The sequence below is a fragment of the Mastomys coucha genome, unplaced genomic scaffold, assembly GCF_008632895.1.
Source record: "Mastomys coucha isolate ucsf_1 unplaced genomic scaffold, UCSF_Mcou_1 pScaffold18, whole genome shotgun sequence".
Classification (NCBI taxonomy): Eukaryota; Metazoa; Chordata; class Mammalia; order Rodentia; family Muridae; genus Mastomys; species Mastomys coucha.
Genome location: NW_022196900.1, coordinates 24,131,876 through 24,144,882, shown reverse-complemented (window position 1 = coordinate 24,144,882; position 13,007 = coordinate 24,131,876). Strand labels below are relative to the sequence as shown.

The window sequence follows — 13,007 nt, the reverse complement described above, 5'->3', positions numbered from 1 at the left end:
AGCTTGCAGAATATCCAACCCACTTGGTGGTAAGTTGAGGACAGAAGGGCAGGAAGGTTGAATTTTCATGTAGCTCATTCATTCTTGCAGTCTTCGTTCATTCATTCAACAAACATCTGCTGAGCCTCAGCCATGACCAAAACCCAGGGAACAGGCAGTAGCAGACAAAACTTTGAACAAAAGCAATGTGGTCACTACCTTTTAGAAGAGGGTAGGGACACTAAAGGCATATGAACAAGAATGCTGGTAAAGAATTGAGTGCCTGAGATCATAAAGTTCAGCTGGGGGAGGTTGCACAGTATCCTGAGTGGGGCACTGGGACAGAGGGGCAGTGGGGCAGTGGGGCATCAGGTCAGTGGGACAAAGAGGCAGAGGTAGGGCTAGAAAAGGGCTGAAACAGGAAAGAGGCCAGATGGAATGGGCCACAAGAGCCCATCATGGAGTTAGATGTCACACTTGAAAGAACAGTTGGTTCTCAGAAAGGCAGGGACCATACTATCTCTAACATCCATCTTTATCCCATCTTTCCAAGGACAGTGGCCAACTGGGCAGTAAGGGAGGACGAGTGACCCCGGGGAAGTGATGTTGAAATGAGTCTCACTGTACCAACTTCCTTCCATTAGTCATGTCTGCTTGGCACAGTGTGCTAAGACTCAGAGGCCTATTATCAGCTCTTGGCAAGACAGATCAATCAGTGATGTCGGCCAGAGGTACTAGAGAGAGGGAGGGGGTAGGGCCAGGCAGATTAGGTGTCCAGTGTGTGCTGAGCCTCATGTAAGGAAAATTACAATGGTTATGAAGGAGTCTGACCTCAGACCAGTTGGAGAAATGTGCTGAGGGTGTCAGCGAGTCACTCAAGAACCAGAAAGTGGGGAATCCCAAGGAGGCTCAGAAGATGAGCCACAGAGTCTGAGAAATGGGACATTCAGGGAACAGGGTCTTTAGGAAGAGAAGCAAATATTAATGGTGGATGTGGAGAAGTCAGGTCAGGGGCACAGCAGAGAGCAACACAGGGATGCAGGAGGCCAGGGACACTGGGGATGAAGTGAGGGACCAAGCCGTGCCCACTCAGCCTCTGCTGTGGAGGTGCACACTGGGGGATGGGACTGCCCAGTGCTCTGCAGGACTAAGCAGGATGTACATCCAGCGCCCACGTGTGAGCAGCTACAACTCTCCCACCTCTTGAGGCTAAGCATGGTTGTCTCTTTGTCATCCTAGCACTAGGGACCCTGACACAGAAGGATCACTGTAAGTTTTGAGGCCAGCCTGGACAGCAGAGTATGTTTGTGAACCTTCCTGTCTTGGGGGACACTTTCACATCCACAATAACAAAAGGCAGCCAGGTGAGCCTCTGGACCCTATGCAGGGTGGGAAGGGCCGCTTATCTGGTGAGCTGTGAAATAGCTAGAGGATTAATGACACCTGATGAGCAATGATTCTTTAGCTGTTTCTCTTTCAGGACCACCATTATCATTCATTTGTTCATTCATTCATCCAACCAATACATATGGTCCCTGTCATGTGCTAGCCCTGTGTGAATGCTGGGGCCAGAACATCCCATTAACCTCCCCCACCTAACCACTTTGGACAGTGGAGGCTCAGCACATAGAGATGACTCACTCACATTCACAGCCACAGGGGGCAGAGCTGGGACTCCATCACATTCCATTCAAATGAACCTTTTCATTTTCAGAAAGAAGCTCTTTTGAATGTGAACTGAGTGGGACCAATCTCAGTTGACACAGTCAGCCTTGTGGTAAGAAAAAGGGCCCGAGGGTCAGAAGACCCAGGTTCAGATCCCACCCTTCTGCTTTAAGACATGCTGAAGATTTCTCTGCATTAAATTGGTGGATCTGGATCTTGGCTGCACATGGGACCCACCTGGGACCTTTCAGAGGTTCTGTTGTCTGGATCTAGTGCCTAGCCTAGAATCCCCACAGTGACGTCCACACTTGGCAGTATTGAGGGCCACCATTGCAGAAAAATAGCCCTAAGCTCTGACAACCCCACCTGTCACTCAATACCAGGGTCAGCTCAGGGTTTAGAGTATAAGTCCCCATGTGCTAACAAGAAGAATGACTGAATAAATACAATCTAGTTGGGTCTTGGTCTTCTTAGCTATGAAACGGGAATGCCTTTGTCTACTTTATGAGGCAGCAGTAGTGTGTGTGTGTGTGTGTGTGTGTGTGTGTGTGTGTGTGTGTGTGTTCAAGTGTCTGGGAACATGTTCAAATGTGTGCACACACATATGTGTGCATGCATATGGAGGCCAGAGGTCAACCTTCCGCAAGGGAAGTCCTCCTTGTTTCTTTTATTTTAGAGACAGGATCTCACTGTGCAGCCCTGGCTAACCTAGATCTCTGTATGTTGACCAGGCTGGCCTTAAATTCGGAGAGGAACCTGTCCCTGTGGGATTCTAAGTGTATGCTACTACACCTAGCTTGTATTGCTGTTTGAAACAGAGCATCTAAGAGGGACATGGGATTTGCTGGATAGTCCAGGCTTGCTGAACAATGGGTTCTAGGGTCTTTCCTATCTCCACCTCACCAGCTCTGGAATACCAGTTCATCCAACCACGTCTGGCTTTTTACACGGTGCTAGGAATTGAGCTCAGGTGTTTCAGGCTTTTGTGGCAAGCACTTTACTGACAAAAGTGGCCCCAGTCATGTCTTCTAATACTTTTAATTGCTACCTGTTTTCCACTGGCACTCCCAACCAAACTCTCTCCTGCCTACTTTCTCCATAGCCCCCTTTTAGTCACCAACACACATTAGATTTTACCAGTTGTTTTGTTTTGTTTTGTTTTAATTTTCAGTCCTTCAAGGATGCAAGCTCTGTAAGACAGGTTCTGTTTTCATGCAGCATAGCCCCAGCACATAGTAGGTATTTAATACATTCTCATCAAAAGAGTGAATGAACCAAAATTTAATGCCGCAGATAGCGAACCTCACCTCTGCTCACCGGTGTTCCTTCTCCTCAGGGTTCCCACAGAGAAGACAAAGTCACCTTGGAGCCTCAGGGCTAAGTGGCTGCCACAGTCACCAGAGATGGGGAACTGATTATAGGGATAAGCCAGGAACAGGATACCAAGCCATTCATTCTCCTCTATGACACCACCTCTATTAGAGGGTCCCTATCCCAGGACCTGAGTCATCTGTGCTCTACACAGTCCATGGTGACACCAGCCTGCATGTTTTAGACCCAGGCTCTGTAACAAATGCCCACAAGTGTTTGCCTAGGCCAGGGCCAAAGAGGAATGCAGAGTCCATGGCCGAGCAGTTTTCCCAACCACTGAAGATGCTCGCCTAACTCAGAAGACATCTAACCCTGCCCAGGAGAGCAGATACTGCCAGCATCCCTGGCCATCTACTGAGCACAGGGAGCCCCAGAATCCTAGGCAGGACATGGCCTGTGTTTCCTCCACCACCTCTGCTGCCTTGCTTACCCCCATTCAAAGTGAGACCACCACAGTCCGCTTTATGAGTCACACAGGAGGGCCTTTCCCACTCATGGCTCTTTCACCAGAAAGCGCTAGAGCATGGGTCAGGTACATGCAGAGCAGAAGAGGCACCAGGCCAGCAAACTCTGCTTTTCTGTGGCCAGCCTGGCCTCTGGCATTTAAGTTATAGACTGCTCTGCCACAGAGCAGGGTAGTGGAGAAGGGGGTGACAGCTATGATCTTCCAAATTCCCCGTGTAATGGAGACACCCAAATTAACAGCCTGGGACCAGTAGACACCTTGGCTGTCCCATTGAAAACCAGACGACAAGTCTAGGGGCCAGGCAGCTGGGGCCACATCTGGGAACCAGAGTAGAAATGAGCTCTGAGCCCACATGTCTGTTGGACGGCTCTTCAGTACTTAGGGAACCTTCCTGGAAAGTCATTGCCCTCTGGCCTACGCTGTCTTTCCTGCTTGTCCAGGATACCTCCTGTACACAAGCTATATGTTTTGCCAGGAAGAAGAACCAGAGCCATAAACCCAATGTGCATACCCTGTTAGCGAGACAAGACTCAAGGCTGAACATAATAAAGATGGCCCAAGTGTCTCTGAACAAGTGACCACATTGGCCCGAAGTCTGAGTGTTCCAAGAAGGCTTCAAGGGGAGGCACAACCAGTCTTGAAGGATAGGGGGATGCTGGCTAGGAACAAAGGAAGGAATTCATGACATTTGGAGAGATCCCAGCCTGTAAAGCTGTAGAAGCCCATCACCACCAACCAAGAACAGACTCAGAATGGCTGAAGAGATGGCAGCGACAACAACCACGTTAGCATACCAACCACACAGAACACACAAAGAATGTGTGCCCTCTTCAGAATGTGTCCCATAGCCCATCAGTGAGAGGCATCTCAGGCTCAGACATTAAGGGTGGGACTCAGACCCTTCCTCTGAGCCACACAGTCATCCCCAGGCAGTGAGGAACTGATGAGAGAGTCTCTGCCCTCCTTGCACATGAGGAGGGACACTGAGTCCCAAAGCTACTCAGCCAGTGGGGCAATTCAGATAGTGCTCTAGCCACCTCAAGCGTGCTTGGGGGCTATCCCTCTAGGGGACACAGTGAGCCAGAGACACTTCTAGTCACACCTCATTAACCATAGGGGATTCACTTCACACCAAGGGGCTCCTACCCCCAGCACACTCAGGATTCAGGGAGTTCTCATTTCTTGCCCATGGGCTCTGTGCCCAGGGAAACCAGCTACATCCAGGAGGCACAGGTGGCCCATGATGCTTCTGCTTGAAGGCCAAGCTTGCTGGCAAGTCCGCGGCCAAAGTCAGGCACAGAACCAAGTCCTACCTTCCGTCCCAAGGGTCCTGGATTTCCAGAGAGCCCAGGCAAGCCCATGTTGCCCTGTAAGACATAGACAACAGAGTCAGGGGAGGAACTGGACCATGTGACACCCCCCCCCCCAACTGCAATGGCTACAACCAATCATGGAGGTTCATTAAGGCCTAGAGGCCTCAGAAAAGAAATGGAAGTCATTCAGCAAGGTAGAAACAGGAAGATGGGTGGAGTATCCATCTCCCAATTCCTTGAACTCACTAGCTCCATAAATGCAGGGCTTATGTATGGGGCTTAAACAGAAAACACCATATGGAGAGTGTGTTCTGATATTAAGAGCATGATTGAACTCACACTCTACCCTGTACTGACCAGCTCTCCTCATCTCATAAACAAAGTGACCATCACTGAGGCTGGAGGTCACCAAGCAGGGGGTGTTTCTGCCATGCAGGATCAGAGGAAAGGCCCATAGGCCATTCCGCAACTATATACTCATCTGGAGTTTGTGCTTTCTTATTTTTAATCTAGGTCTCTCTGCCTTGGAAGTTATGAGAACAGAGGGAGTAGACATGGACACTGTCCTGGGACTGAGTCACTTAGCACAGGTCTACTAACTGGTAAGTATGAAGAAGTGAGCCTCCTGTGACAAGAGCAGATCAAAGAGAGGTTCTCTCTCTTTCTCTCTCTGTGTCTCTGTCTCTTTCTGTGTGACTCTGTATCTGTCTGTCTGATTGTCTTCTGTCTGACTCTCTCTCTCTCTCTCTCTCTCTCTCTCTCTCTCTCTCTCTCTCTCTGTGTGTGTGTGTGTGTGTGTGTGTGTGTGTGTATACCTAGCAGGACCCAGACAAAGCCAGGTCGACCTGAGTGCCCTCCTCTAGCCTCTAGAGTGTGATCCATGTGGCCTGTGATTAGATGCTGGGGTTTGGGCCCTCTCTTCCTACCTGACCTTCAGGGTCCTTGCTCAGCAAGGAGACTGATGCTCTGGGAATAGGGGAGATCCTTTGGCCTAAGTGTTTTCTCTTCCACAAGCAGCCCATTTAGCTCCATAGCCTCGTAGAGCTAGGAAATCTTGAGGCCCTGGCCTTTTCACCTCCCTCCCTCTGGAGACATCGGGTCTCTCTGCTCCGGTGAGCACTTGCAAAAGCTTTGAAGGTCAGTTGGGGCACTGAACACCAAGAAGCTTGTGGATGCCAGCATCATCTAGAAAGTCCCACAAAAAGCTATAGTGCACTAGGGGAAAGGGCATTTATCAAGGGGTGTCCACAGAACAAGTTTGTTTGTTTGGTTGGTTGGTTGTTTGGTTGGTTGTTTGGTTGGTTTCAGCAGCCATAGCCTAGGAAGGTAGCATTGGGAATGGCTATGGTCTCAGTGTTGGGATAGACCAAGACCTTAAAGGAAAATGCCAAACCACTCCCACTTGTTGGGACTTCACGCTCCTGGGTCATGTGCAGTCTTTTCCCTCAGGAGGGCTCCTGGGGAGGGTAGAGTATTGGTGTTCCTAAACCTACCTTCGCACCATCGTGAGCCTGTCCTGGTGAGAGTCCCGGGTCCCCTTTCTGTCCCTGAAATAAAAACAAGTCTGCCTCGGTCATCACATCACCTTGAGCAGCATCTCCACACACACTGCATTCACAGTCTTCTTTCCTAGTTGGCCCATTTTTCACTCACGTAAACCCCTCCCTCTCAATTCTGCCACTCCTCCTGATTCCTTCTGGTGTCCCCAGTCTTCTATGATCTGGCCAGTCCAAATTCTGCTCTCCTGCCACCAGCCAGGCCCATAAGGAAGGTGCCGTTGTGTAGCATGTCTACCCAGTCTGCTGTCACTCTCAACCTTCTCCACCCTATCCACCATCACCAGGCTGCATGCATACACCCCTCAGACGTGGCTTGCACTTCCTGCCACCAGGCCCTTGCTCAAGCAAGGAGAACCATCCTGGCACCAGACAATGTTCTTCAAGATGCTCAGCTTCTAGTCACTGCCAGTGACCAGTCTGCCCATGGGTTGCTTGCTGCCTTTCCCTAGGCATCAGCACCTTCTAAGAGATGCCACCAAGTACTTTTCTAGAAAACTGTCATTTGCCTCTTCAATCACCAGGAGTCCAGAGATCACACATTGAAGGCTACTCCTAGCTGCATACTGCATTAGATTCCCACTCTGGACTGAGGGCTGAGTGTAGAAAACCCTAGCACCCCAAAATACATCCAAGAAAGCTGAGTCCAGGATCAAGAGCTTTCAGGAACCCAGAATAAGGCATACAGAACTGAGACTGGACCCCTAAACCAGGGCTCCCAGGTCTGTGAGAGTCCACTAGTGGAACGGGGACGGTGTACTGGAGAGAACATGGTAGTAATATGAAGTCTCCATTTGGGGCAAGCACTGTCCATTCCTGGAATATGAGAGGATTCCATCACAAAGATCCTGGTCCCTAGGATCTGGGTCAGCAGAAAAGCTGAAGAGCTCACTGGCTGCATCTCACAGGGACAAGAGAAAGCTCTCACTTGCAGGAGAATGCTAGAAGCTTTCAACCCACCCCTATTCCTTCTGCCTAAGCTTTCTAGCCTCCTTGCCTTAGTGAGCTCAGAGTCAGAAGTCCTTGGTGGAAGCTCTGGGTTTGCCATGGGCTCACAGTAGGACCACAGGCCAAGGGTCTTATCCTTTCTGAGCCTTGGTTCCCTTGCTTTTATAACGGGGGACATGTGGCTTACATGCACACTCACACACAGACTGGCTTCAAAGGTTTCTAGGTGAAGGGCCAGTGGGATAATGGCTGTGACACATGGGAAGGATGGCTTGGCCAACTCTATTTAATTTCCATTAAGTCTTTTCTTTATGAGAACTCGGACCTCCCAACTCCTAACTATGTCCATCTCCACCAGAAACCATGTTGTTCCTGGGCTGAGGAGAACCTCTCTGCCTGCTCTTCTACTATGCGTACACTGTGAGGTGAGCTCTACATTCCAACTCTCTGCTGCAAATGAAGGACAGGGACTGGGGTTTAGAGAAGTCACCACAGCCTGGGCTAACCCAGTGGGTAGGAAGCAGGTTGCCTTTGTCTACAGCCTGAAGTTCTTTGCTCTCCACCACCTCTCAGCTATACTATCATTCCTCCTGTCAGCTGCTCCAATGTAAAGGCCAGCCCTTCCTGGTAGATTCCAGAATCCTCATTCTATCACCCTGAGTGCCACACCCCAGGGGAGCGGGATTTCCATAGAACCTCATCTCCAGATGCACCTGACATGATGGCTACCGCTCTGAGACACTCTCCCAGACTCTGTAAATCAGAAGTCCTGCTCCATGCCTTTTATGTCCACAGTGCAAGGCCTGGACCAGGCTACCCAGCTACCAAGGATTCCTGTGGCCAAAAATGGACAGAGATTCTCCCCACCCCACCATGCCCACCGTGGTCTGCAGCCAGCAGTGGAGCTGGCACATAAAGCTCACGGGAATAGGTCCTTGTGAACTCTGTTCTGCCATTTCACAGAGTACAAAGACCGATAGCTACCCAAAGCCCTGCCTAGGCTCCTTAGTAATTGATGGATTTTCCTATACAGTCTTAGCAAGGGTGTTTAGATATAATCTCTGTCCAAAGATGGACTAATATGGTGGACATTTATTGAACATTCACTACAAGCCAGGTGTGGTATTGAACACCAGCAATGACAGGGTAAAGAATAGGACCCAGGAGTCAGGCTCCTTGGGGAGAGACTCCAGAGAGAGCAGTCACCACAGCCTAACCTTTAATGAGTGTTCTTCTAAGCCCTTCATACATATTAGTTTATTTAACTTCCAAATCTATAAAAGAACCACATTCATGAGCCCCATTCTACAGAAGAAGAAATAAAGTCAGAGCAAGGGGCTACCCGTTACCAAAAGTGGGAGGAATTTAGGGTCAGGAAGTCTGGCTGCAAGCTCTATACATTTCCAGTGCTAAGTGGAGGACAGGGAGAAGGCTGAGAGTTTTGTCTAAATGTAGACAATTCCCTGAAAGGATTGCAGATAAGCTGAGGCCAAATAGAAGAAAACAAGGAGGGTCAACTCAAGATACTCCTGCTTAGACAGAGGATGGCTTCTACGATGGGGACTTTTCTGGTGTCTTCAACCTTTTGACATCACAACACCCTGTTGTCATCTACAAAATTCATACTAGAGAGCTGCACAAATGAGTTTTTAAAAAGATCATGAACCATCTGTTTTAAGTAAGTTTATAATTGTGTTGGCTTCATTCACTATGATCCTTGACATTTCATAACTGGTGGGACATGAGCTAAATACAGCTAGATGCCCACAAAAGGTGAGAGAAAAACAATAGATGATATTTTATAAATTCTTTATGTGTTGAGGACAAGGGTCTGGTCATTAGACCCAATTCTTCAGTCAACATGCCCATATAACCTAGAGGAAGCCATATGGTGGCCTCTACTTGGACTAGTTCATGAAACCTTACAGCCAAGCAGACTACATAGGAGGGTAAAATATGAAGGTTAGGTGTTAAGAATATCGTGGGGACAGGGACCTTGCTGGGTTCCATCCCTTCAGGAGAGAGAGCAGAAAACTGAAGGCTCTCTGTGACTGAGACCCAGAAAGATGAGACAGAAAAAAACTAAACCACAAAGGATCAAGAAACGCTAGGTGGAAGTATCCTCCATAACTCTCCCGTGACCTCAAGTATACAGTATAGGGCCTGGCCCAGAGACAGCATCACAAACACTTCATGAATAAGCAAGCAGGGTCTCAAGAGAAGCAGAAGCCACATCTGGCTAGGTCCTGGAACTTCCTCTGAAGATTTCCTTTGTGGCTATTACTGTTTCGTGGGTTCAGAAGTCCCAGCCAATGCAATAAAGCAGGAAAAACAAATAGGAGGAGGAGACAAAAGTATGTCCTTCTTTGCAAACCATATGACTTCCTGTCTAGAATATTCAGGAGAACCAACTGAAACACGAGCAGAGCAGACAATATACTTCAGTAAAGAGAGAAAAGGCAGAGTCATACGTTACATACAAAAGTCCTCCCCAGTAACAGAAAGTCAGCAGAAAGTCTAACAGCAGCAAAACATTAAATTTCTAAATATAAACTGATAATAAACACACAGAGATTATGCAATAAAACCATAAAAGTTTCCTGAAAGATGTTTAAAAGCCTCAACCAAATCAGGAAGCATACCATGTGTGTAGTGGTTAGAAAAACGTATTATTTTAAAGATGCTAACTTTTCACAAATTAATACAGGCACTTAATCTCAGCTTTAGAAAAACAACAACAACAAAAACCAAGAGTGATTTTTAAATTAGAATGGAAATAAAATTTATCTAACCAAGAAAAAAAAGCTGAAAATGTTTGAAATGAAGCAGGAAGGAGAAACACATAATCACATTGCAAAGATAGTAAATGTCATATAAACTAGTATGCAAATGGACAAACAACAATAAAACACGGTAGAATGACCTAAACCAGTCCCTGGTCGACCCCACAACAATCACCAGAGCAAAGGCTGTTTAATAAATGGTTAACTACAATGGGAAAGTAACAATGGAGACCTAGTTCACTTCCCAAACCCACTAAGATTAATTCCAGATGGCTTACAAAGTACCAGTACAAATTATATTATGGAATAACTAGAAGTAAAGGTGGATATGTCTGAGCCTAACAAGAGCAGGAGAAACAGAGAGAGGGAGGGAGGGAGGGAGGAAAGAAGGGAAGGAGGGAGAGAGGGAGGGAGGGAGAGAAGGAGGGAGGGAGAGAGGGAAGGAGGGAGAGAGGGAGGGAAGGAGAGAAAGATGAAATAAGCCCAGAGCTTCAGCTCAATGACAGAGCACATGCTTAGTATGCAGGGGACCTTGTGTTCCATTCCCAGTACATCCAAAGTAAGTGTGGCTAGGAAGATGGCTCTGCCAGCGAAGGTGTTTTCTGTGGAACCTTGGCACCCTAAGTCTGCTCTCCAGAACGCATGCAAAGGTAGATGGAGGTGACTCCACAAGTTATCCTCTCACCTCCAAATTACACGATACCATGAATTCACACATACTTACACACATGCACTCACACTCACACACACTCATACACACTCACACACAAACATCCATGCACACAAAACCAAACACAATAATATTAATAATAATAAATTAAAAATTTAAAAATTTAAAGGGAAAGAGCCAGACTCACCAATAGATCTTTCTCCAAATCATTTGACCTTAAAAATGTTAATACTGTTAATGTGTTGTGGATGTGCAAGTGTGCATGCACATGTGTGTACACGTATGTGTAGACCACAGGACAGACTCTGCTATGATTCTTTACATGTCCTCCATCTTTTGAGAGGGGTGGATTTTGAGACAGAGCCTCTCATTGGCCAGAATTTCAGTGAGTAGCTCAGGCTGCCTGGCCTGCAAGCCCCAGGACCCTTCTGCCTCCATTTCCCTAATATGAGGATTACAAATATGTCTCATCACACCTAATTTTTTTTTTCTTAACACAGATTCTGGAGACTGGACTTAGATTCCCGGATATTTTACTAAACTGGGCAATCCTTCCAGCCTTATCATTGTAAATTTTTACAAATAGAATAAAGGTTCCATTTGTAAAAAAATCACCATTAATAGCCTTATGGGCAATGAATAAACCAGGGACATACTTCTAAGTGAAGCTTTCATAATTTCCATATATGAATAAATTTACATGTCAATAACATGACATCCTAGTACCCCCAGTAATATAATTAGTAAGTGGTGAAACACATTTCAAACAGACATAAGGAAAAACATGCCGTAGATAATCAGCAAAAATAATGAACTGTCTTTTTTTCAGTGTCTTCCTCTAATGCTCTTCCAGTGTTAGCTCAATCTTCCCAAAAGACAGTACCTGGGACACAACAGCCAGGCACCCTCAGCTTTTCTGTGCAGGCATGTTAGAAATTATTTACGTATGCTGCTTGCACACGCCTATACATACACAAAAACACACGTGGTTCAGTCCCAAGGACAATGCAGCGAGGTGTGAGCTATTACAATTCCTGCTTACAGAAATGGAAGCCAGGTCTGCAGCCTTTAAGTAATTAGCCCAAAGTCACAAAGGCAGCACAGGGTGAAACCAGAGTTCAGACAGGGCCCCTCTGATTCCTAGTGCAATAATTAGATATTCCAACACTCAGGTATAGTCAGATTCTTCAAGAGGTTACATGTATCCTAGCAGAAGTTAGTTTTGCACAGGGAACACGGTTATAGAAAGAACCGGGTAAGAATGCGGTCAGGGTCCCTGCCACCCGCCATTAGAACACACTCAGGATTAAACATTCACAACAGGAAATGCTTTTGATGGAATGTAAAGTGAGGAGGGCCAGACAGCAGCCTCGGTGAGGGAAAACCATATCCCACATGGGACATACGCAGTATTAGACAAGCCCCAGAGCAGGAGGCCTGAGGCGTCCTGTGGCTCTGTGCCCGATCTTGGGGTCAGACTCTGGGAATCTTGCCTTGCCACCCACTAGAAATGTGACCCTTGGGCCCTGGGTTTGCTCCTCTGTAAAATGGGAGTGGTAAGATCTGCCCTACAGAGTGAGGGTAGTTCTCTGAGGCCCCTCATCCTCCTGAACGTAGGACTCAGCCTTACCATTTTGGCTCCTGATTCTCTAGGATAAAACCCCTTTTGGTTCCTCTCTTCCTTTCCTGCTCGGTTTGACTTTGCCTCCCATCTTGGAGGCTGGTTGGATATCTTTCCTCTACAGTCAGGGTAAGGGCAGGCTCTGTGCCACTACAGCTGTCAACTGTAGTACAACACAGTACAGCACATACTGGGGTCTTAGTAAACCAAGGACGATGACTAGATACATGGGCTGTCCTAGAGGAGGCCAACACCATGCTAAAGAGGAGAGCAAGCTTACGTGAAAGGTCTGAGCAAAGCCAGCCTTGGGATTCTACCAGGTTACTTCCCAGGGCCCTGATAAGCAATGAGGATGCTCTCCATACACCCTTCCCCTATTCAGACACATCTCCTCCTCCTCCTCCTCTTCCTCCTCCTCCTCCTCCTCTTTCTCCTCCTCCTCCTCCTCTTCCTCCTCTTTTTCCTCCTCTTTCTCCTCCTTCTTCTCCTTCTTCTCTTCCTGTTTCTCCTCCTCCCCTCCTCCTCCTCTTTCTCCTTCTCCTCTCCCTCCTCCTCCTCCCCCCTCTTCCTTCTCTTCCTCCTCCTCCTCTTTCTCCTCCTTCTCCTCCCCCTCCTCCTTCTCCTCCCCCCTCTTC

At 47.7% G+C, this 13,007-nt stretch overlaps 1 protein-coding gene across 5 annotated transcripts in view; it reads right to left on the bottom strand.

Annotated features, from left to right (window-relative positions):
• The window catches only part of Col27a1 (collagen type XXVII alpha 1 chain), a 122,159-nt gene that overhangs the window by 84,367 nt on the left and 24,785 nt on the right, over positions 1–13,007 (bottom strand). For all 5 annotated transcript variants that reach the window (XR_004120844.1, XM_031377624.1, XM_031377623.1 and 2 more), the window contains exons 6-7: positions 6,288–6,341; positions 4,795–4,848 (exon numbers count right to left, since the gene is read on the bottom strand). Coding sequence is in view for 4 of the 5 variants with exons in the window: in XM_031377624.1 (XP_031233484.1) it covers positions 4,795–4,848; positions 6,288–6,341 (108 nt within the window). In the remaining variant the exon portion in view is untranslated. The remainder of the gene's footprint in view (positions 1–4,794; positions 4,849–6,287; positions 6,342–13,007) is intronic.